Source organism: Watersipora subatra, chromosome 1 (genome assembly GCF_963576615.1).
Source record: "Watersipora subatra chromosome 1, tzWatSuba1.1, whole genome shotgun sequence".
In the NCBI taxonomy this organism is placed as follows: Eukaryota; Metazoa; Bryozoa; class Gymnolaemata; order Cheilostomatida; family Watersiporidae; genus Watersipora; species Watersipora subatra.
Window position 1 is genome coordinate 41,222,723 of NC_088708.1, and position 26,738 is coordinate 41,249,460.

General features: G+C 35.8%; 1 protein-coding gene across 2 annotated transcripts; it reads left to right on the forward strand.

The window, feature by feature from the left end:
- Nucleotides 1–1,062: 1,062 nt before the first annotated feature.
- Nucleotides 1,063–26,385, forward strand: LOC137406445 (calcium-activated chloride channel regulator 3A-1-like). Of its 2 annotated transcripts, none has more exons than XM_068093041.1 (14): nt 1,063–1,276; nt 2,398–2,535; nt 5,530–5,683; nt 10,237–10,523; nt 10,895–11,030; nt 12,307–12,416; nt 13,252–13,485; nt 15,495–15,672; nt 18,316–18,433; nt 18,923–19,127; nt 22,060–22,234; nt 23,506–23,799; nt 24,524–24,751; nt 25,860–26,385. In XM_068093041.1, exons 1-14 carry the CDS (start codon nt 1,127–1,129, stop codon nt 26,252–26,254), a joined length of 2,802 nt encoding a protein of 933 aa, XP_067949142.1. In that variant the 5' UTR covers nt 1,063–1,126; the 3' UTR covers nt 26,255–26,385. The 2 variants fall into 2 exon arrangements, with proteins under 2 accessions (XP_067949142.1, XP_067949134.1); XM_068093033.1 differs by having other exon boundaries at nt 18,316–18,425; nt 18,915–19,127.
- Nucleotides 26,386–26,738: the final 353 nt, after the last annotated feature.

Sequence of the window (26,738 nt, forward strand, 5' to 3'; positions counted from 1 at the left end):
CATAACAACCACATAGCCATATAAAACTCTGGCTATAGGTGTACCGGGCTGGGTGTTTGGTACCCATAACAACCACATAGCCATATAAAACTCTGGCTATAGGTGTACCAGTCTGGGTGTTTGGTACCCAAAACAACCACATAGCCATATAAAACTCTGGCTATAGGTGTACCGGGCTGGGTGTTTGGTACCCATAAACAACCACATAGCCATATAAAACTCTGGCTATAGGTGTACCAGTCTGGGTGTTTGGTACCCATAACAACCACATAGCCATATAAAACTCTGGCTATAGGTGTACCAGGCTGGGTATTTGATACCCATAACAACCACATAGCCATATAAAACTCTGGCTATAGGTGTACCAGGCTGGGTATTTGATAGCCATAACAACCACATAGCCATATAAAACTCTGGCTATAGGTGTACCGGGCTGGGTATTTGATAGCCATAACAACCACATAGCCATATAAAACTCTGGCTATAGGTGTACCGGGCTGGGTATTTTGTATCAATAACAATCAAATTGTGATAGTATACCATATACGGCGCATGCATTGTTATACCTTGCTAAATTAGACGATGGATGAACAACTTTCACAGCTTCAAGCTTTTGTGAATTTCTCACATTCGCTGAGCATTTCAATTTCATGCCAAAATGTTTCAAAATGTTAGCTGAATGTCTGACAGACAGAGAAGTAGAGTAGCTACTTTGACAAAGAAAACAAATTTTTGTGTCTGAAGAGGTAAATGTTTCCTCTAGTTGACATCAGCAAAAGAAAAACAATGATTTTTAGGCTGACTGTACCATAGAGTTATCTCCCCCTAGAGTGATAACTCTATGGACTGTACTAGCCAAGCTGCCAATTGTAATGCAGCCAATCAGGTTATTGTTGGTGATAAGCAACATTTTCAATAAACTGTTAGTGGCCAATAGCACCCTTGACCCATTCTTTATCCTTGGCCTGCGACCCTTATATCTAGTCAGCTGTTGTTAATACGTACATATCTCAATATTTGAAGCTTTTCATGATAAGAGGTATATAAGTGTTTAAAATTAGGGTTTGGTGTCATAGCAGAAGTTGACCTGCGATAACTTAGCTGCCTGTCAGCTCAGGTAGTAATCATGCAGTATCAGGTAATTCTCGTCATCATCAGTGCCTACTCGGCGAGCTGCCAGTTGAACATAAAACTGGTCAACAATGGCTATGAGAATGTTCTCGTGGCCATCTCGGATACGGTTCAGTATGACCCTCAGATTATTCCTCGTATTCAGGTATGCTTATGAACATATTACTGTCTTTCATGTTATGTTTTTATTCCATTTTATACTTCTGGCAGATTATTTGCTATTATGGAAAAGTTTTTAGATCGAATCCATACTATAATAACAGCGGTGTCAGTCCGTCTGAAGCCATGCTAATAGCGTTAGGAAAAAAGATTGCACAACACGGGAATCAAACCCAGGTATTCAATATCCCAGCTGATCACACTACTAACGGCGCCACTCAACCATATTTCCACATTATAGAATAATTGTACACATAGTTATTACATGTGAAGATACCTCAGGACTTCCTGAGTACTAGTTTATAAAAAAGTAATAGCAAAAAGTCGTCGAGCAACTGTACGTACATCTGTATGTACTCTGTACGTACTCTGTCTGATTGAGGCAAGAATTTATATGTTTTATTCATGATGAAGAGTTCAAATATTTGTTAGCTTTATATTTTTCCTAAATTGATGTGTATCGCAAGCTTTGAACTTTTCATACATGTGCAATCATCAGGGTGATAATTTGAAATATGATAGATGCAGATAATTGCAGCAATCATGGTTATTTTTACTTACGCCTAAGTTCAAGATGGGTCATCTAGTTCAAAGAATGAGTCAGCGGGTGTTCTTCTACTTGAGCCAGCATGACAGCTCAGTAATGTTTACAAATAACAGGAGCTATTAGTCAGCTGACCTTTGAGTTGAATTAGTAATCGAGCTCTGTCTCATCTAAACACGCTTTTCCTTTCAACCAACTGTAGTCAGTGCGCCACAGAGGAGAAGTAAAATTGATTCAATGCTCCATATTTTCAGCAAAGAATTCAATAGCCTGCGAAGTAGGAACATTCTTGCTAATTTGTGCGTGTAAACCAGCTATGAATAACAAATGCCGTGAAATCTGTCAGTCACTACAGCTTATTCAAGGCCTAAATACAAATCTAAAATACTCAGCCATTGTTGGATTTTTGTTGGTAGTAACGGTAAATTTATATTTACGCTTTTGTGGCTGAATCTAACATTTTTTCTGTTTACATCTGTAATTTTTATTATGTCATATAGTCAAACTATAACCAAATATAACCAGAAATAACCACTAAGCACTGGTTTGCTTTTTATCTTCAGGAATTGTTAAACAAATCGTCAGCCACTCTGTTTGCTGCCACCTCGTACAGAGCTTACTTCAGAAAAGTAACGATTCTTGTACCAACTAGCTGGAATGTCTCCAATGCTCAGCCTGCAACTATGGAGTCATTTGACAAGGTTTGTCATCTCCCTTCGAAATAATTTCTCTCTTCAAAGATATATAAGGAGAAACCCACCTGCTTCTGTATGTAGCTAAGAGAGTAATGACCTAATCTGGCGTTACCAATTTCATGTGTTTAAAATACAGCTCTTAACATTATCTGTTACTCATGTTAAATTTGTTTAGTTGTTTGATGTTTAGCAAATATCAAAAATAAGTTTTTTTTTATAGTTTTCAGTTATAATTCTTAATTCAGCGCATGTGTCAGCACTGTGACCAACAATTAGTATCGACTAAAAAAATTATTTGAGAGATATTTTAAACCGTCTGTGGGACGATCTGACAAATTTCTGTGAGATCGCACACCTATAATTATATACTGTCTACGGGTTTGGTCTGTTTCCAAACGATAAGTTTGAACATGATTATGTATTATTTGATTCGGGTGTCGGATAGATGAAAGGCACGATTAAAGATTATTTTACATATATTGAATGAGGGATGGCTAATGGGGCAGCTTTTTGTATTATCATGCAGTTTTCTATACAGGATGTAGTTCTAGTGTGGTATATGTTGGTCTCATCTTGCACATAACAAACCAGTGTAATACTAAAGTAAAGAGACAGATTTAGCATCTCTTTTAACAATGTTACATCTAATACCGTATGCTATTAGAAACAGTCTAAAGAAATGTCCGTTCTCCGGACTCGTGTAATGTAAATGAGTTACTAATGACATGTTCAGTCTAACGGAATCCTAAACCAACCGCCACGACCCTTTTCAAGGCCACCAACATATGCCAATTTTGCTCACAGCTAACTATAGCAAACTTAATATATTATTACTGTAATAAACTTAATGTATAATTTACTGAAAAATCCCTGGTTTTTAGTTTTTGTACTAGCAAGCAACTCAAGTCTGAAATTTGAGCGGTAAAATAATTCAAGTGAGTTTTTAACAACGTGTTCAAATAAAGGAGACTGAGCTTCTTTATGATATATAATATGTACAACTTTACGGCATTGGCTAGCAACTATCATAAGATATTAACGGAAGTTTTTCAAAATTCTAGCGCGGTCGGTTTAGTTTTCATACCACTGTAAAGTTTATTCTCTTAACAAAAGAGGCATTTTTAACACTATACATGTATGTCAAATCATTTATTTGTACTAATTGATTGTCTGCTGTTTTTTATGATTCTTGCTTGGCACAATTTGAAAAACATTTCTGTATGAAATTAAATTATTGTCAATAAAGCTGTTGAAATAAAACTGATAATTGATGAATATGCCAACAGGATGCAGGCACTGGCTCTGATGACAGCTTCTGTGGAGTTATAAACATTGTCATGAGCCTAAGCATTGTAATAAATTTATTATAGCACTACCGCAACCTACTAGAGTTGGTAAAAAACTAAGGTAGGGTAATCTGTTATTATTTACTATGCATAGAAAGTAACTTATAGAATTGCCAGATGTATCACGTACTTATCCAGTTCTAAACATCTGCTGTATCCCTAATAGGCAAAGGGTTAATAATGATGAAATAAAATGCGTGAATTCCCATTCATAGCTGGTGTTATGGCTGTAATAATCATCATTACACACTTTTAATATAAGAATGATGGTCCTTAAAAGGCATCTCAAATATAAACTCACCAAGCATATTTTTAACTGCATAAGTAAGCAAAATCTGAAGGTGGGCTTGTCTTGTTTCACAAAATAGAAAGCCGCATAGAGCAAACATTTCTTCTTTTTTTTTGTGTGTGTGTGACACCATATGTAATATAAAAGAATTATGAACTGCTCAATAAAATGATAGAGAAAAATATAAAATTAAGTAAATGAATGTTTAAAATGATTTTATTACTAATAGTTTCATATGGCAAAGTAACAATCATCAGATAAAGTTGTAAGTAGTAAAAGTGTTTTCATATAGAAGTGAATAAAAGCATAGGTGTTAAAATATCTAATATCATCACTGATGTATAGGATTGAAATTAGCAAGCGATGCAATTATAAGCAACGTACAGTGTCAATTTAGGTGATCGAAGGTTAGCTCTAAAAATTGCTCAAAAGGAATTTGCCAGCGTGTCTCCATGTTGAACCAAGTTCACATCTTTTGTTTAAACTAGCAATGTTAGGCTTACATATAATGTATAATTTCTCATGTAGACATAAGTTATATCTGGCTGTAGTTTATTGTTATATGATGTTGTTACTCTCACTAGGCTCAACTTGATATCATAATCAGTGCTTCGGTCTTTCAATGTCCATATATACTTACTTAGCTCAGTGCTTGATCTTCTGCACTCATTTTTCAAAGATAACATATGATTGTGACAGTGCTGTTTAAAGGTAGTATCTGTTAATCCTATGTAATGTTCATCTGGTAATCTTTCCTCCCTCGGTGGTGACTGTTGCTCTCTATATGAATGAATTGCCCAAGTACTTTCCTTGCAGTGAGCAGCTAGTACATTTTGGCAGTTGGCATCTCTTGATTCTGTGGCTATTGGAGTCTTATTATGGTGCTGCAGTAGTCTAGTATTATGAGCACTAATGGCATTGCTCATATTGTACATACAGCTGTAGCTAATTTTAACAAAGTTACTATTAAAACCTTATGGAGAGTAAGTGATTTTGGAAACTTCATGCCAAAGATTTGAAAGAAAACCGATGTTAGTTGCTACATTCTTGCTAAAAGGGGGACTATACTATAGTACTTTCTTGTGGTGACGCTCGCTAAAGTGTTAAGCGCAAAGCCATGAAATATTAGCTTGGGTAATAGGTATGCGTACAATTTATTCCAATGTATAGCTAGTTGGACAGCGTAGTGTATTAGATAATTGCCTGTCTCCAAAACTGGAGGTCCAGTGCACAATGGATTTTCCATTCCTAAAATTTTATCGTATAACTGGACACGCGGACAGACAGACACTATACAGACAAGCACCGAGATTTATATACACATGTAGATGAGAGCTTATGACCAACTCGCACTTTATTATTCAGGCACACATCCGAATCGACCAGCCATCGAGCAACTACGGGAATAATCCATGGGTGAGGCAGGCTGGTGGCTGTGGCGTCCCCGGAGAGTTTATGCATGTTACCCCCAAGTTCCTCTTAGACAAGTCAACTTCCATTAGGAAATGGGGACCATTAGGTGATTATTGAATATTATATATAATTTAAGTGTACCATCATTTACATGAATTGAAGTTAAGGCTCCTAGAAAAACATCGTGCTTATAGTCATCAGAAAATGTGTACCTCTATTGTATGATGGCGATTGTTCAAATCTTCACATACCTAAATTAATCTCAGATATACAGAACATAACTTAAAGTGAATAGTATCACTGCTTTCTTTCTAGTTTTTTATTATGGAAAAGCAGGCTACTTTTACGAAGTAGATTTTGATAGGGTAGATTTCGGTAAGGTGGATTTTGGTAAGGTGGATTTTGGTAAAGTGTATTTTTGTAAGGTAGACTTTACTAAGGTGGATTTTGATAAGGTAGATTTTGGTAAGGTGGATTTTGGTAAGACGGATTTTGGTAAGACGGATTTTGGTAAGGCGGATTTTGGTAAGGCGGATTTTGGTAAGGCGGATTTTGGTAAGGCGGATTTTGGTAAGGTGGATTTTGGTAAAGTGTATTTTTGTAAGGTAGACTTTACTAAGGTGGATTTTGATAAGGTAGATTTTGGTAAGGTGGATTTTGGTAAGGCGGATTTTGGTAAGTCGGATTTTGGTAAGGCGGATTTTGGTAAGGCGGATTTTGGTAAGGCGGATTTTGGTAAGGCGGATTTTGGTAAGGCGGATTTTGGTAAGGTACGCCCGCTGGTCAAACTGAAGAACCCTTACTAAAGTTTTGATTAATCAATAACTTCAGTATGGACAAACAATTTGTCATTAAAGCAAACATAACTGCAGACATTTTATATAGATTAGAAAATGTTTGGGCATTTCAGGCAAACTTTACTACTGTGGAATATAACCGGTATAGTTCGTTTGTGTACGTAAGCTACTAGCATAGATAAGCGGGAGATCCAGGCAGTTTGTGAGCTGTAATAAATGCGATGTGGGTTAGGAGATTTTTTTGAGCAGCCCATGCAAGAGTTCTACTGTTGGACACAGACTTCAACATGTCACATGCTGAAGTTTTACTATATAAGACACAGACCTCAGCATGTTACTTGCTAAACTATAAAACTATAGGCCTACTCTCCCATTCTACCAATGCAGGTTGTAAGAGGATGCTTATAGAGTGACATAATTACTAAGCTATGCATGGCACGAGAGACTGGATCCTTCAGGTAGAAACCTGAGTTGAGATATTACTACCGATCAATCTGTTTAGACAGGATCACTGAGGAGGGCAAATAGATTCTAATAAGGATATTTAAACTTCTGACCACCCACTAACAGGGATATATAACCCTTCTGACCACCCACTAACAGGGATATATAACCCTTGTGACCCCCACTAACAGGGATATATAATCCTTGTGACCACCAACCAACCGGGATATATAACCCTTATGACCACCCACTAACAGGGATATAAAACACTTGTGACCACCCACTGACAGGGATATAAAACACTTGTGACCCCTCACCACCCATCTAATGGTTAAAGCTTGTCTTTTGGGCCACTTTGAAGAGTACTGATAAAAAGGAGACACATGATTGTTTTGTGTTATCTTGTATGAATAATGCGAAATAATGTGACGAAAACATTTCTAGAGATAAGCTATAATTATCTGCCCCGCCTACGTAATTATCACTCTCAACCCTTGCACCTCCTATTTAGCAAACACCTGTATCTTATCTTTGGTTCATACCTTAACTCTGATTCCATTTTCTCATCTTTTTATCTGTTCAAATGTGAGTTAATTGTTACCATAATGGGGAGCGTTATTACTATATCTAGTGTGATGTTATATAGGTAGTGAATGGCATAAATAGATAGGAGAGAAATTCGTAACTCATTCTCTAAACATCTAGCCAAATCTTTTGTAAAAGGCTTATAACATTGTTTAGGGAGATGTCATAATATACTGCAAATGTCTTTATATTGTATATGAGGTGAATGCCCAGCGTTGCCCGAGTAATAAAAGTCTTTGCGCAGAAAATTTATTTTTATTTAACATGTAACAACAGAAACCATTCTAACTTTCAAACTTTATATTGTGAGAAAAGTGTTTTGTGCAGTTTAAATAAATTAAACGAAAAAATAAAACAACTGTAGAGGTTTTCAAACTTTGTCAAACAACTGTAACTTTCAAACTTCATATTATGCGTAAAATGTTTTGTGCAGGTCAAATAAAGTAAGAAACAAAATAAAACAACTATAAAAGGGTTTAAATGTAAATGTGAAATAATTAGCAGGTGTTAGCTAAATTAAGTCTGTTTTGCTACAATTACAATGAAGGATGATTTGATGTACAATTTAGTTAATAATAATAATACAATATAATTTAGTAATGATACAATTAATACGAACTGATAAGAAAGAACTGAAAATAAAAGACCTGAATATGTTGAATTAATAATAACAATTAGTACATAGAAGTGCGTGGGTATAAAAAGGGTTAGTGTTCCAGCATAAGCTATCCATCAATACATTGAATACAACGATACTGGTACTTCTCGTTACGGGTACAAATGTAAAAATGAGATATCGTACTTTCTTTGTCTGACCGAATGAAGGGAAAATATAGAGGCAATTCCTACTCGAGATACAATTGTCCGCGTGAAAATTATTAGCCTTCACTATGATTTAGCAATTGAATCTTACGAAAAACCAGAAATAGAAGTTCATGAAAACACGAAAAAAGCATCGTGTTTCATAGAGTTAAAAGAGTTCATAGAGTTTCAATTTATACATCACTTAGCCTGTGAAATCGGAAAATGGTATATACAGTATATAGTAAAAGCTGTGAATCGTATAAGAGCCTTCTTTGACTCCCGGTTAGACAATTTGATTGCAAACCTGCGGTTGCAGTCTTCGTGGTTTTAAATCCACTAGAATGCGAGATTTTAATTCCAAATTTTAATAGCTATTTCCAGACATATTGAAGGAAATACAGACAGACATACAAGCGTTGAGATTTATATATATACATTAATAGCTAGAGCCAGACATACCGAAAGACAAGCATACAAACTTTCAGATTTATATATATATGGATAGAAGAAGATAAAGTGTATAAATACATATATATATGTTTATTATATACATGTCTGTTATATATATATATATACTAGCAGAATGCCCAGCGTTGCGTGAGTATTAAAAATATGTTTATAAGCAGTGATAGTAATGTCACACTTATAAACTCAGCTTATAAACAATGCCACTTGCCATTTTCCTGGAACATTGCCAATGGCTAATTTAGGTAAGCTCTTTCTAAGACATAAAATGACGTTGCGCCATAAAACCGAGCGGTAACGTATTTTCGCCCACGTAGCAACATATATCGCCTAATGGATCGATGCAGCTCGTGTGGTTTAATTGGCAAGGGATTGGACTGGTGAACAGAGGTTCTGAGATCAAATCTTCTGCGATACGGATGTTTCATTCCAAGATTTTAATAGCTATAGCCGGACATACCGAAGGTCATACAAACTTTAAGATTTACATATATAGATATGTCTGTTATATACTTGTCTGTTATATACCTATATGTCTGTTGTATAAATGTCTATTTGCCAGAATGAAAGCTGCTTTTCTAATCTAGCCTAGCTTTTACTTTTTTGATGTAATCATATAAACTAGGCACGCGGCAGGTTGTATTCTACATAACGTCAGTCTCTCTAAACCTGCTGATGCAAGTATGCGAAACATACTAAGCCGCAATATTTATCAATTGTTTAGAGTTTCAAGTAGGTCGCAAACAAACGGCAGCTCTATCAATTTGTCGAAGGACTCAGTGCCCATCTCGTGTCTTTTTGCTGAGCCTGTCAAGCATCAATTAATAAATAAACAAAGTTGCAGACGAGAACCAATCAACTGTATCGGCTCATATAATTCTATGTGCTGTTCAAATGCTAGAGAGAAAGCACTAGTTTTAGTAGAGCCACTACAAATAATTGGATGGAAGAGAAGAACATATGAGTCCGATGTAGATCAAGCGCTAGAGGTGTTGTAGCTAATGGGAATTATTATATTAACTGCGATAAGTATGAAAAGCTTTATGTCTTCAACAAACCAATGAGGGAAGAGTGGCTGTCGTCATGTCTCGACAAATGAAGATTAAGATGCTGTTTTACACAAGCTGCCTAACTTCCTCCCATGAACAAGCTACCTGCCCTTACGCGTCGATTGTCTGACTATGTAAAAATGGTGGGACTAAATGACAGAAAAATTAGGACTATCAGTTTTAGCGCAATCAACTTTCTTTATAAATAATCCACTAGCTAAAAACATCAGCAATTAGCTTTCAAAAGGATGACAGAAGTCTTTTCAGGAAGTTTATTTGTTTCACAAACATCACTGATGCAGATACCATGAACACATTTGAAAAAATCTAAAATTAAGATATAGTTACTATATATGTCAAGTAATCAACCTGCGTAAATTGTTATAGTGGCGGATCGAATTGTCTTGTTGATATTTTTTTAATTTGTGAACTTCATATAAAAGCCTGACCAATGAGCTGACAATCACTAGATCATAAGGCATGAACATGTTGAGACGAAGCAATTATGTTTTTAGAGAAGGTGATAGTGCATGAGTGGGGGCATCTGAGATGGGGACTATTTGATGAGTATCCAATTGGGGATCAAGTAACGGAACATTTTTACCAATCACCCACAACCAATACAATTGAGCCATCCAGATGCAACATCAATGTCAAGGGTAGAATGAGGCACAGAGTGACTGGTGCCAACTGTAAGATCGATCCTAAGACATCACTTCCTGAATCTGACTGCCGATACTACCCTGATAGAGCAGCAACATCAGCGGAGTCTTCCTTCATGTACTATCACTACTTACCATCAGTAAGACAACTATCACTACTTACTATCAGTAATACAACTATCACTATTTACTATCAGTAAGACAACTATCACTACTTACTATCAGTAAGACAACTATCACTCCTTACTATCAGTAAGACAACTATCACTATTTACTATCAGTAAGACAACTATCACTACTTACCATCAGTAAGATAACTATCACTACTTACTATCAGTAACATAACTATCACTACTGATCATCAGTAAGATAACTATCACTACTGACCATTAGTAACATAACTATCACTACTTACTATCATTATATAACAGCTTATATGACAGTAGGACCACCAATTAAATATAGATCCTTGACTTTATTCAAGTTACCGTACAGTTATGTGATTGGGCAGGTGGAGAGCTTTTGTGATGATAACCAATTCAATTATGAGTCAATCCATAATATAGAAGCTCCAAGTCGACACAACCGACTTTGTCAGAGCAGATCCTCCTGGAGCGTGATGAATGATTCACCAGACTTCAAGAATGGTACACTATCTCATCTAGTCAAGCAAAGCATACAGACTTTGTCTACCTAACATTGTTAAAATATATTATAGTTTCTATTTAGTATAAAATAATAATCAAATTTAATATGGCAAACCTGGCAGGTCATTTCTCTATACAAGCATTGATCCTCATTCTTGCTCCGTAAAAATTTTGCTTCAAATCTATTTTATAGGAGAAATGCTAAAACAAGTTTTTTAAATATGGAGTCTAAAAATGCTACATATGTCTGACGTTGAGTTCGGAAAATTCATATGACAACTTTTGCTACTGAATGATGAATAAATCACCTCAATGTGTCATTAATAGCTGATATTGTCATATTTACAGTATGTATCCTGAACGCTTAGATATTAGTCACATTGATCTCTGTCTCACGCCGAAGGGACAGTGTCATTTCTCGCTAGTGGATAGCCATTTTCACTCTCTAGATTCAAATCTCTGAACTGTGACTATGAAACGACTAGCTTAAACTTGAAATTTGCGTCAAGTAGCAGTAGCCTTTTTGAGTTTGTATATTCATATGAATTAGTGCCTAATTAAACAGAACAAGTTATTAGAGTACACGACAGAAGGAAGCTTTACTGTCATGACGGTTGATCAAACGATGATATTAATGATATTAGCAATAGAAAAAGCAAAGCAACAGGAGTAATAGTAGTAGTAGATATTAGTAGTAGTGGTAGTAGTCGGAGTACTAGTTGAAGTTAGTAGCTAGTAACAGTGGTATTACTAGCAATAGTAGTAGCTAGTAGCGTTAGCAGTAGTAATAATAATAGTAGTGATGGTGATAGTAGTAGTAACTCATACTAGTTTCAGTGACCATAGCACTCGCAGTAACAGTTAGTAGTTGGAGATCAACAGTTAGAAGTAACTGTTGTAAGTAACAAGAAGTACAAGGTCCTTGAACAGATAGCAGTGTAATTGCTATGATAAACTTAAAAACCTTTATGGTGATAATAATAATTGCACAATAATTGCAGAACTAATAACTTTGCTAAGAAAAGAATTAGTCCTTGACTATGTTACCAGTACAGCCAGCGTTTGTATTATTTTCAAACCGCAGTTGAACCAGGTTTCAAGCATAACAATTTTGAAAAGTGGATCAATATAAATTTTCAAATACATAAATAGTGTAGTAAAAATGTTGCTAGCAATATTATAATATTTTAGATCTGTTTGCTCCATGTAATACGAATGAATTGTGTGTGAACTTTTTTATGAAATAACAGTACATGTTTTAGCTATTGTTTTGAAGGTAACAACCAGCCTACAGACAGCGCAACACAAAACACGAGTGTTACATTTAAAATCGTGCAACGACAAGAGAGCAAAGTGGTTGTTGTGATGGACATATCTGGCAGCATGGTACGTGTCATACGCCGCCTTAGGTAATACCTTATAAATAAGCTTTATTCTCAACCCTTAATATAAAGTATAAATGTGATCGTGAGGACATTTGAACTCTGTTAAGCTTAATGTAGGTATGTTTTATTCTGTATATTTGTTTTTAGCATAAATTAAAAAAAACTCAATAAAAACCTTTGAAATCATTATTTTAATGCCATACCAAAGCAGACTTTATTTATACTAGTGTCAAATATGGATAGAAGTATAATTAAATTACATTAGTATTCCCTGATCTTGATTAACTCCGCTGCACCAGAAAACCATTTATTGTATTTGCAGCCAACAAATTCTACTTTTGCCAAGTAGATTGTAAAACCTACATGTGCTATTATGCTTAAATCAATCATCATTGTCATTGCCATCGTCATCTCGTCATCGGTTTCATTGTTATTATTGTTATTATTATTATTGTTATTATTGTGATCGTATGTCCTCATCATTTTATTTGTGCCTTAACCTTCATCATTATTGTCATCATCTTCGTTATCATAAACATTATTCTCAATTTCCTTTCGCAAACTAGAAAACTATGATTAAATCTATGAATAGATCTATGAATAGATCTATGAATAGAATAGTTATATTTGACAACAGAGGCTCTAAGATTCAAGAGGTGAACCATAAATAAAAACTGAGAGACAAACGTATCTTTCTTTCCAGAAACACTTACTACAGCCGTTTTGCCAAAAAACCTCTCACAATATATTAGATTTTCTAAAAAAAATAATTTTAGTATTATTTAGCCCAATATGAATTTATTTATGTTATTTATGTTACTCCGTCCTGTTTGCAGGAAACTAATGACAACTTTATAAAGCTGAACTCTGCTGTTCGACGCTATCTCTTGTACACAGTTCCAATGGGTGCCAGTGTTGGTTTAGTCAAGTACAGCAGCAGAGCCACAATTATCACACCGAATTTGGTCAAGGTTAATAGCACTAGTACCCGACAAATGCTAGCTAGCATGGTGCCGTTAGAAAAGGGTGGAAATACTGCAATTGGTCAAGGCCTGAGAGCTGCATTGCAGGTGAGCTTGTTTATATAGATATACCTATATACCGTATATATATACCATATACGTATATATATCGTATATATATCATATATATACATCGTATATATATATATCGTATATATATATCGTATATATACATCATACATATATATCGTATATATATATCGTATATATATAAAAATTTATTCCTCACCCCGGATACCCCGTATGGGTGGTAGTTTCTGCTCTAACTCGGGTCTCCTACCAGAGACCTGGGAGTTTGAGCACTCGCCTCAAGATCTTAGCTGTTCCCAGTAGCGCACTTTTCTGCAACTCACCTGAGTTGATTGCTGTTGGTATTTAGGCAAGCTACATTTTATGCGCCGGTATTATTGTGCTATATATATATATATATATATATATATATATATTTATATATATACATATATATATATATATAGATGAAATTAGGGAACAGTTCATGTATATATATATATACATATATATATATATATTTATATACATATATATATATATATACATATACATATATATATATATATATATATATATATATATATATTTATATATATATATATATTTATATATATATACATATATATATATATATAGATGAAATTAGGGAACAGTTCATGTATATATATATACATATATATATATATATTTATATACATATATATATATATACATATACATATATATATATATATATATATATATATATATATATATATATATATATATATATATATATATATATATATATTTATATATATATACATATATATATATATATAGATGAAATTAGGGAACAGTTCACCCAAGTAACCTCAACCAACGAGGAGTGCATATCAACACACACCGTCACACATACACGATCTTGTGTTGACTCACAAGTTGAAGAAGACATGCACTCTGACCTTGACCCAAGGGTGAAGGAGCTTGCAGAAAATATCATCAACAAGATGCCAGCTGCTAATTATTATGGAAGCAGGGTACCACTACGGAGAGTTAGCAAGACCATACCCAAGAAGCTGTTAGAAGACATTAACTTGGCACTGGAGTCGATCTCAACTGAATCGATCAGTGAGACTAATGCCTTAATCTACAGTACAGCAACCGTCGTCTTGGAGGAGTTGGGTTCCTGCTGGCGCATTCTTCAGGCTGTAAGCTTCAACTTGAAGCTTACAGCCTGAAGAATGCGCCAGCAGGAAACTGACAGTAGCTGAAAGATAAGTAAACTATTTGACTTTCCAATTTATATATATATAAACTATAAATTCCTAAGAATTAGGAACTAGTATTACTATAATTAGAGTGCTCAACAATATATTGGAACAGCTATATACTAATAAATTATTTAAAAGCAATACTTATCTTTTTTCTCAGCTACTGTCAGTTTCATGACTTTCTCATTCATCAGGCTGTGTTGAAATCTATATATATAGATATATATATATATATATATATACAAATATATATACCATATATACAAATATATATTTATATATATATACATTTAATGTATATATAGGTATATACATTTATATATATATATTAATTTATTGGCAATAATTTCATTTCAAACTGAAATTTGTTTTTCTAAATTATGCAAATCATAAAACAACAACACAAAAAAAAAATGACAACAGTTGGCTACTAACATCAAATAGTTTAAGTCTAGTTGGGCTTACATATGAAGCGAGCATGTTTGGAACTTAGGCTTTAGACTACAGAAGTGAAGGCACATTTGAAAGAACTGCATGTGAACATGTTGAGAACTTAGCCTTAGGACTACAGAGGTAGTCAAAAAAGTAGTAACGATAAAATGTCGTATTGAATATAGAGTCAAAACTGACCTGAAACATTACAATGCTGCTGTTTTCTAGCAAGCAAGTAGTGACTTTGTGCTGAAATTGGCTACTTTGTTCGTTAACTCTTGTTATCACCATTTCAACACGTGTAAACTTAATATGATGACTTTGTGTAAGGTCACTTTCAAATATGTCTTCCACTTACAGGTGCTTGGACAAAATTCTACTGGAAGCAGAATAATTCTTTTGACCGATGGAGGAGAGAATGTAACACCTTTTGTTAAGAAAGTTAAACCAGAAGTACAAGCGGCTGGAGTCGTCGTAGACACAATTCTACTCACAGTAAATGCGTCACAGGCTCTCATTTCATTGGCCGCACAAACAGGTCAGTTCGAGCTAGAGCTATCTGCTCCTGACTTCCCCATTAAACTGCATACAAAATTTACTGTGACCTAGAGTTATTTGCTCCTGACTTTTGCAAAAGCTACACAAGCAAGTCAGTCTAAGCTAGAGTTATTTTCTTTTGAATTTTACATCGAACTCGGCACAAAAAGCATCAATATGAGCTAGAGTTACTTGCTCCTGACCTTCTGACCTTTACACTGATATAAAAAAAACAAAAGCAAAGACTGGAAAGTTGTTAAGTCTGAAGGCTAATTAATGTGACACTAAGGCCACCGAGTATGATGTCAAGACTTAACCACTTTTCGATTAAGTCAGTCTGTAGTTTAGCCTCATTGGCTAACATACTAGTAGTGCGAGTGGACATGCTATTGGTGTTACCTAATGCAGTGCACTTTTCTACATCAGTGGCTGCGCTCCTAATGAATACATCTCCTTCTTAATGTCTATATAACGTCTCCTTTTTAACTTACGGACATTGTCAGCCTGTTCTAATGAGAAGGTAGCTTCAGAGTCTTTTTCTAGCCTCTGTTCTAACACTTGTTGCTGTTGTGGTGTATAGCTTATAAATGAGTTAACGGTGTTTTATGTAACTGCAACATAACCAAATGACCTTGAGTTGCTAGTAGAGCTTACCTTCTGTCTCCCATTCTTATAGCCTCAGTCACACTGTACCTAAGAGTGATAAGTTGTTTGCCTAAGCTCGCACCTTCTTAGACTGATGACCAAAGACATTTGAACATGCCGCTGTCCTTACTCTTTGGCTGAATCTAGCAATAAATTAGGTTCAAGTACCCAGAGCTGATGCTTGATGCTCCGAGCCTGATGCGCACTTTACTTGCACCTGCTATTAGTACAACAGAATCAATTTTGAAAAATAAAAGAAACTCAAACAACCTTATATTTAGAGGATTGAGCAGGAATGATTCTTAGTTCCACAGTGCCACTTTAAAAAGAGGGTGGTGTATGTTTAGTAATAAAAATCTCCCAGGTAAAAAGCAGGTGCAAGGCCTAAGTGTCATTCCGATGTCTCCCAGGCAACTTCCAATTATACAGAACATCTCAGAAGATGTATCTTTTTTCACCCTAATTCTAATTGTAGAAAGAGTTATCTACTCTTGTGTACCAACAGTTATCTGATGTTCTTTCGTTTTCAAATCTGTGCCAATAGCCGTCCACTGCAACAAGCTATTGAAATTAATTAATACACTTTAGGTACTGACTTACAGATTACTCAAGTCAGCTACAACACCAAGAGCACTGCCCATAGTGTAATGTCATAATTTAAATTTTTTACATTAAAAACAAACTTTTTCTATTGCTACTAGTACCCTGGTAGTCTAGTGCTGTGTTACTAGTACCCTGGTAGTCTAGTGCTGTGTTACTAGTACCCTGGTAGTCTAGTGCAGTGTTACTAGTACCTTGGTAGTCTAGTGCAGTGTTACTAGTACCCTGGTAGTCTAGTGCAGTGTTACTAGTACCCTGGTAGTCTAGTGCAGTGTTACTAGTACCTTGGTAGTCTAGTGCAGTGTTACTAGTACCCTGGTAGTCTGGTGCAGTGTTACTAGTACCCTGGTAGTCTAGTGCTGTGTTACTAGTACCCTGGTAGTCTAGTGCTGTGTTACTAGTACTCTGGTAGTCTAGTGCAGTGTTACTAGTACCCTGGTAGTCTAGTGCAGTGTTACTAGTACCCTGGTAGTCTAGTGCAGTGTTACTAGTACCCTGGTAGTCTAGTGCAGTGTTACTAGTACCCTGGTAGTCTAGTGCTGTGTTACTAGTACCCTGGTATTCTAGTGCAGTGTTACTAGTACCCTGGTAGTCTAGTGCAGTGTTACTAGTGCCCTGGTAGTCTAGTGCAGTGTTACTAGTACCTTGGTAGTCTAGTGCAGTGTTACTAGTACCTTGGTAGTCTAGTGCAGTGTTACTAGTACCTTGGTAGTCTAGTGCAGTGTTACTAGTGCCCTGGTAGTCTAGTGCAGTGTTACTAGTACCTTGGTAGTCTAGTGCAGTGTTACTAGTACCTTGGTAGTCTAGTGCAGTGTTACTAGTACCTTGGTAGTCTAGTGCAGTGTTACTAGTACCTTGGTAGTCTAGTGCAGTGTTAGTGATTATCAGGTGTACCAATAAAGCGCAGAGAATAGCTATCTCTACAATTATTGTGAAATGCCGAGAGATGGTCAACTGGCACTAGCGTTGGAATTTCAGTCTACCAAACGGGATGTCTTTAGTTCGAGCATGCGATCTTCTATTTCAAACTCCAACCCTGTCTTAATACAGACGGACAAACATGGTTTCTATTATAGTAAAAATTGTACAGTTAGTGTTTTGTTCTTTTTCACTTTTTGAGTTGAATCTAAAACCTTATGACACAGTATAAACTAAACAAACAGTAGTAAAAAACTATTTTCTATCAAAATCACCAGCATTCGTAACAATAAATTGAAGAATTGTCATCTTGTGAGTTCATTGAATGAAATGAACATTTGCTATGAACATATACTTGCAGTATTAATAACAGCATTGTTTACATTATCATTTACAAATCACATTATAAATGGAAAAATGATGGGTTTGTCAAACATTCTATTAGCTAATTACAAGTTTGTTATTATTTTAATAAATGCAGGTGGTTTATCATTTTACTCTTCGGGTGACAGTCAGTCTACAGGCCTGAATGATGCCTTTACTACGAGTGAGAGAGCAAGGATAAGCAACCCCAGAGATGTTCCAGTAACGGTAAGAAGGTATCAACTATAGAGGCTTTATATTTTAACTGTTTTGAAGCTAGAGATAAGAACAACAGCTCAGTGCAGAGACACAAGAATATAGGGTTATTTTAAATATTTTAATAATTTTATTTTGTGTATATTTATTATGTATAATACACAAAGAAAATCACTTAAGAGAGTAAGATCAAAAAATATTGGTAAAAGTACTATCAAAGCATGATGAACAGAAAACAATTTATTCTGATGAATGTTAACTCTCAACATCTGAAGTACATTACACACCAAAATCTCTTTTTAGTCTCCAACTAAAAAGCTCAGCTCACAAAAAAATTTGCATTGATATTTCAGCAATAACAATAAATTGTTTGTTTAACAAGTTTTGTTATTCTAGTTGCCATGGTTACAGCTTCATAACAAATACGTTTGGTTTTCAATATCCTAAAAAGTGTTAAACTAACCCATTTTCTAGTGACTTGTTTTACTGCCATGCTTTTAGATTGGAAGCAGAGTGATTGCGGTGCCTGCAAATGACTCAATATGTTACACCACAATGGTAGACAAAGCCCTAGGACAGGACACCACAGTGACATTTAGTTGGGTTCACACCAGCAACCTTTCTATTGAGATTACCAACAGTGATGGCACCTACAATGCAACCCTCGAAGCCACCCTTCAGGCTGCAGCATATAAATGTTCCGGAGTCTGTGCAGTAAGCATAAAAATAGACACATCTGCTTTATTGCTGAATAAAGTTCTAGTTGTCTGCTAGCTGTTAAATGCAAAGATGAAAAGTTCATAAAAAACTTATTCAGGGGAGGACCTTCAAGAGCCAAGTCTCAATTGAGGCTAGGGGTTGTCTTCTCTATATGGCTTAGATTTGTTCACTTACGTATATAAAACAACAAAGTGGTGCCAACTCACCATGTAATCTACCACTCAAGCAGTATTTATAAAAATGGCGAGACTGTTTAGAGTGAGATGATTCAGTCTCAAGCTTAGGTAGTGAATGCGCGTTGGTTTGGAGGTGGATGCCTGGGGACGATGTCTAGCAGTTATATATATGGCCATGGATGCCTGTTGATAGCCACTTGGCATTGGCTGCCTTATGTCAGATGCCTGGTGAAATATATCTGGCGAGAGATATCTGATAGTGGATGGCTAGTGGTGGATATCTAGTGGACACCTAGGGTTTATATCTAATGGTGGACACCTAGTGGTAAATATGTGATGGTAAATATCTGAGTTATGCGTTTCATCATAAAGAGTTATGCGTTTTCTGTCAGGATTATCTTCAGCTGTCGGTTCTAACAAAACCCTAACCTGTGCAGCAACAGGGTTCATGGTCTAGTGGAGCATCAAGCACCACCCCGATATTAGTGGATCCTTGTTAAGGTCAATATATTGTACTACTGGCGCAGACCCCAACGGAGCTGAAAGCTCCTTTGGGGTCTGCGAGAATATTACAGAAAGTACTGGATATCATAGGAAAGAAGACCTTACCAGATACCAGTATATTACCAGACAAAGAGCTGAGAAAAATCAACCAATTACGATATTAAAAATCACGAAAAAAATATTAAATATTAAAAAAATATATATTAAAAAATATTAAATAAAAATTAAATATTAAAAAAAATAACGTGCACATTTCACCAGTCTATAGCATTGTCGAATTGCCGAAGGTTTCTGTAATTAATGTAGAAGTACTGAAATATAATCGTTTCTTTTTTGCCGATTTCAAAGTAACTGACATTTTGGACACTTTTGGGTACTTTGGTATTCTAACTGATGTCCAAAGCAGTGAAAGTAAAGAAAATGACGATGTTATTTTTTTCTAACGATTCTCATGAGATTATTACAATATTTAATTATAAGTTTGAGTGACTATTGAAGTGTTATAGTCACACCAATGATATACAGCCTCCCCCCCCCCCCCCCACCGGATAGCCGACGGCTCACATATGGGCGGGGTTTAATGATGGAGCTCTGTTGGGATGAACCCGAACACGGCACCCGAACAAACAAATATACTGAATAAAGCCCCTTGTAAATTTACAAATATTATGAACTATAGTGTTTATTTTACTTATCTGTTGAATTCATTTTGTTGTCAAATAAATATAGTATCCCAATATTGTCACCATTATGATCAGTCAGTTGCCATTCGCAAGCATTCGTGATATTAATAGTCACAATCGTAAAATAGCACAAATTCGGTTTTGTATTTAGATTTTGAGTATGAAAACTACAATGCGCAGCTTTGCCTGCTGTCCCATCTTATTGGCCAGGTAAAACAATGTGACAACGATAAAAGACTTTGTCACTTTATATTAGGGGTGGCAACATATTAATCAAAAACTAGGAAAAAAGGCCGTTGTTCGGGTAATTTCGGGTAAATTATATTCAGCTTCAAGCATATACTACGACCTTTACCAATTTTAAAATTACTAAAAGTAGGTAATTTGAAATGCTTTATTTTGTATGGATCCATTATTTTGGTTAGGTATCACCCCTACATTGTAGAAATTTAAGGTTTGCTATTGTGAACGGCGGGGTCTACTGACTGAATGAGCTAATGAAACGATAACAGCGAGTCGTGTTTTTCAAAACCTAACAAGGCAACGCGACCGCCCCGCGAGAGTTGGGTTTTCTCCGAAACCCAGGCTAGCACAATCCTAGCAGAGCTCCATCATTAAACCCGCCCATATGATAGCCGTCGGCTATCCTTGGAGGGCTGTATATCATTGGTCACGCTAACATCGGTGATGGGCAATATGTTACTGTTATTATTTTTTCTAAATAGTTTTGTTAAATAGATTTTCTAAAAATTTATATAAATATCACAACTTCTTGATATTGTTAGCTATAAAGTTTTGAAATGTAAACAAAATTGTGCATTGGTTTTCTATTATTACTGTATTACTGTATTACTATATTAATAATATTAGTTATTCTAATAATATCAGTGCATTTTACTTCTAATATTGCATTTCTTCTATTGCAGGAGGAAAGATATAAACATACATGTATAATCGTTTCCTTTCATTATTGCTGTTTGTTGTACATAATAACACCCACACCCAGTACATTACCATTACAGCTACCCTTGCAGTTGTCCTATTGCACTGCAGTGCCGTTTGACTGCTAATATTGCATTTCTCAACCATCAGTACCCTTTCTTTTTTCCAATATCACTTTGGTCGTGGGCTGTATGACAGGGGAATTTCTAGTATCATGTATTTATTTTATTGTTACATGTAATTAATCTGTTATATTTACCAAATATTCTTAAGGTTTCTGAGCTATGGAACGACTTAAATGTGTTGTACTGTAGTCTTGTGAGAATATTCTGATCCGACACATGGTGGTTTTAAAATATGAATGGAGTCCTTTAAGGAATGAAATTTGCATGTAGGTTTGACTGTATAAGAGGTTTTTACTGCAGGTAGTCTGTGGACCTAATGTCTGCAGATAAGATAACTGAGACCTAAACAAAACAGACTAGCATAATTATTGTACCACCCCAAATATTTCAGCAGTTTTTTACAAAAAACCATTTACTCATGTAATTAAATTTGTCAAACTGTTATTTTAGAAAGCGAAGTTATGCATATACTGTATCCAAACCATTTTATTTTTAGACAGGTTCATGGAAAATCTGCATGAGTAACCCAACTGATACAGAAGAAAATGTTGTGTGTCAACTGGAATCAACAGCGCAGAGGATTGACAGTAGCAACAGCACCGACGAGAGTCTGCAGCCTATCACCGTGCATTCAACTATTGTCAACCAATACCCTAATTTCTCTGCAGCTGGTATGAACATTAAAACCTAGTTAAAATAAATTTTCTTGCATCTTATTGAGAAATTTGTGTCATAGTTATATTTTAGTTTTAGCTGCCTTTGAAAATGTAAACCTAAATATTTAAATATTTCATGCGACATCGAGGCAAAGGGAGGCAAAGGGAGGCAAAGGGAGGCAAAGGGAGGCAAAGGGAGGCAAAGGGAGGCAAAGGGAGGCAAAGGGAGGCAAAGGGAGGCAAAGGGAGGCAAAGGGAGGCAAAGGGAGGCAAAGGGAGGCAAAGGGAGGCAAAGGGAGGCAAAGGGAGGCAAAGGGAGGCAAAGGGAGGCAAAGGGAGGCAAAGGGAGGCAAAGGGAGGCAAAGGGAGGCAAAGGGAGGCAAAGGGAGGCAAAGGGAGGCAAAGGGAGGCAAAGGGAGGCAAAGGGAGGCAAAGGGAGGCAAAGGGAGGCAAAGGGAATTCAAAACAAATATTTATATTAGATCTATTAAAAACTTCTGGATTGTATAACGGGAACAATAATTCAATAATAACTTGATTATATGTTAAAACTACCTTTACAGCGGTTTAGAAATTATAATGTCTTAAACTCGTTTTATAAGTCTGCAAGAGGGAATATTCGCGTTTTGCGTGCAAATCCAAATTCTGCGCACTAAAAAATCCATGCAATACTCACTAAAAATTTCATGTAATGCTCACCAAAAAATCTATGTGTTGCTCCACCAAAAAATCTGTGTAATGCTCACTAAAAAATCCATGTTCTTTAGACAACAAAGCTTGAAAAAGGCTTTAATGTAGCCTTTTTTAATAAAACCAGGTAGTTTTATGAACCGGTGTACTAGCTCTTAGCATATATTCTATGCTAAGCAATCTATTTGTTTCAAGTACTTGTCAATATCAAGTGAATCAATAGCACTTATACATTAACTTAGCAGTTCCTTGGATCACAGTTTTTTTGTTCTTGAAGTTATAGTGCCTAGTCAAAGCTTATTTCCATATTATTGGTAAATGAAGGATTTCATGAATATTTCTGAGATTGCATGCACAGGTAGCAGGAGTTATCTTACATCGCGCAAATAAAATTTGAGTTGGTTTCTATAAAATGATACCTCTGGTATATTTATATGTATAAGCTTTTAATATAAAATTTTGCTGTCAAATCTAAATATGGTGACCAGTTCTGTTGTGCAAAGGATTCGTTCACTCCTGCATTTAATTTTTGAAAAAATCAATTTTAATTGCTCTTTCAATTGCTATGAATCTATTTCTTTTTATTTTTTTGACAGATTACAAGCCAGTGTCCTTGTACGCAACTGTGACCCGAGGTTATGCGCCTGTGATTGGTGCAACAGTCAAGGCCAACATAGAATACCCAACTATTAACACCACGAGTACCCAACTTCTCATGAGAGACGATGGCGCCGGAGCTGACATCGACAAGGAGGATGGAATATACTCAGCCTTCATCATTAACTCTCAGATGAAAGGACAACATTCGATATCTATTGAAGTTATAAGCAATGACAACACAAATATAAAAGTTGTTAAAGTCGTCGGCAGCCCTGCCGGTGCCATATCTGGTGAGCAGCTATTTCTCGTCTCTAGCTGTAGATTCCTCTGCCTCTTAGTGTCGAAGTTTGCACACCAACCTGTGGTTGAGTGTCAGATCTTTCTAGAAGCAAACCTAATCATAACATTACCGAACTAACTTTTGTAATCGCACCTCTGTGATCACGGCTATATTGTAATCGTAACCAGTGGTCTTAGATGGTCATACTCAGCAAGCATAATTTGTGATTATGATGTTAGTATAGCCTTAGATCACGGATTTACAATAAGTCTAGCCACAAGCGTAAACCGCCATTACAAATTTATTGTTTGCATAGTCAAGAATTCTCGAATGCCTTGTTAAGATAGACTGTGACCATGGAGCTATTATAATGGCTAGTATCCTGGCAGCCCGGTATGCCATGAGTGATTGTCGTGTGTCATAATTAAATGGCGATTAAATGGCGCAATTTATCCTAAATGTGGCAAAGTGGCTGATCGACGTTGTGTTAGACTGTCGGTTTACGACTTCAAAAGGCTCGAGTTTGTGTCCCGTTAAAAGCAATATTTTGCCCTCTAAGTGTGACTTTGAACAGACAGACAAACGGACACGGCTCTCATTATAGTAAAGATCACCGAAATTTATATAGAAAAAGATTGATTTGAGTACATATATTTGGTATCATAGAACAGTATCTCACTTGCCAATGATAGCCTTAGGTTTGAACTTTAAGCTTTATATATATTCACTTACAGAGCCAGGAGATGAGATTAGCACAAAAGAGGTTGAACTCACCCCAGCCGAACAATTCCAACGATTTTCACTCGCTGGATTTATTAATGTTACACATATTGCTCCTGCTGGCCAAGATCGCCTGCCTCCATCTCGAATATTTGATCTAATAGTTGCTGAAACGTCTTATGACAATCAGACAGTCACGTTAGAGTGGACCGCAGTTGGGGATGACCTGGATGAAGGGAAAGGTAAGAGTTTTCATGATTTACCAACCTACTTTCTTACGTTTGCAAAGGAAGTACGCATAGTGTGAATTTTGGTGTGTATACAGAATTATCACCTCTGATGATAAAGGCTATTCTAGCGCAGAATGGCTGAATCTACGATGTTTCTCGTTGCCATACATATTCATAACCAAATACTTCTAGTTTCACTTATCATGTTAGACCAGTGGTTCTTAACCCGGGTTCTATTGAACCCTAGGGGTTGGTGAGTCAGTCTCAGGGGTTCTGTGAAGGTCTTTCAAAGGCAACAGCATAAATCGAACTGATTTGAAAGTTTATATTTTTATGAAAAGATATGGAATTGTTGTTAGTTTATGTATTATATTGTTTTTTTTTCATTGGACTCTTTTAATACACAGTTAATTTTGTGTACTAGTCAGACATACCTGTCTTGAATGCGAAAAAAATCATACTTTATTTTCCAATAAAGAAGGATAGGTGAAAGCACTTATGAGGCTGATGGGGTTCAGTAAGTCCAATAAGGTTGAGAATCACTGTACTAGATATATCTTGCAAAATATTAAGTTGTACTTGCAACATGTGATAGTACCAAATGTTTTTTATTTCAGCTGATTATTTTATATTCCTAAGATATTGTAGTTAATTACATGATTGTACACAAGTCTACACAAGTTTCAATTATTAAAAAACCTCGTTAACTATCCACTACTATTATACAGAAATATATTTAGTAGCTGAGGTAGTAGAACAACAGAGGTTATGACTCATGAATGCTTACAACGAATGCGAGGTTGCCTTGAAAAAAAAGAAATTAAAAAAAAAGTAAGATAGGTTAAATTACGAAAGCTATCGTTTTTAAATAAAATGAATTTGCCTGTAAATAACTTTTACAACAAAACAAAAGCTGAAAAATGTGTGTCACATGTAATTGTGACCAATCAAACGACTTATGTTTACAAATGCGTAATTTTTATTGGTCAATGCATTGTTCCTAATTTTACATGGTTGCAATTTGTTAGAGCTTACGTGGCAGATGACTGTGATCTTTTAGTTGAGTTACTCAATGAGACCATGTCATTTGGTTGTAAGTCTTTATTGTTAACTTTTGTAGCTGCGTCATACGAGCTGTGGAAAGCTGACACTTACCAAATCATGTATAAAGAACGAGAGCAAAACGCTACCAAAGTGTCACAAGAAAAAATTAAGGAAGGGAACCTCAACGCCCCCCAAACAGCGTACAGCAGAGAGAGGCTAATCGTTGATATGCCAGACAAAACATCGACTTCCGTTTATGCTCTTATTGTTCGAGACGACGCTGACAACCCGAGCCAACTATCTAATGTTGTCTCTGTCAAGCTAATGCAGGCCACCAAGCAGGCTGAGACAAAGAATTTAAATGTTGGGGGAGTTGTCGGCGGTGTTGTAGGAGGTTTATCAGGTCTTCTCGTCGTCATTATCGTTGTTGTGACCATGCAAAGGCGAAAGAAGAGCAGCACCATTGTATAGTAAAGCAATAATCTTGGTAGAATATATTTTTCTTCTGCTGCCAGATAAAAATTAGGGCATATTCTCTTGAATTAGATTACACATTGTGTTTTCTATAAATTAATTTTAGTATTCCATATCAATACATTGAAAAGAAAGTACTCTCTTTTTTCATTGTTCTGTAAAAAACTTTCTGTGATGGTTAGACGTTTTAACATAGTTTGGGCCGATATCATAGACGAGTTAACGTCTGTGCTAACAGATAAGTTAACTACATCTTGACCGAAATTCTAAAATGAGCAGTTAGCTCAGCTTGCAAAAGGCGCTCTTAACAAATAGTGTAACTAAACATAACTAAACAGATAAAAATAACAGTCGAAATGACAGCGACCCTAAATGACCCTGAATCAACTTAGTGACGACATACTATTAATTTACATGCCTTAATCTTTGACGTTATTTTAAATTTAAAGGAGTGGACTCCTTAAAGTTTACTAAAAAATAA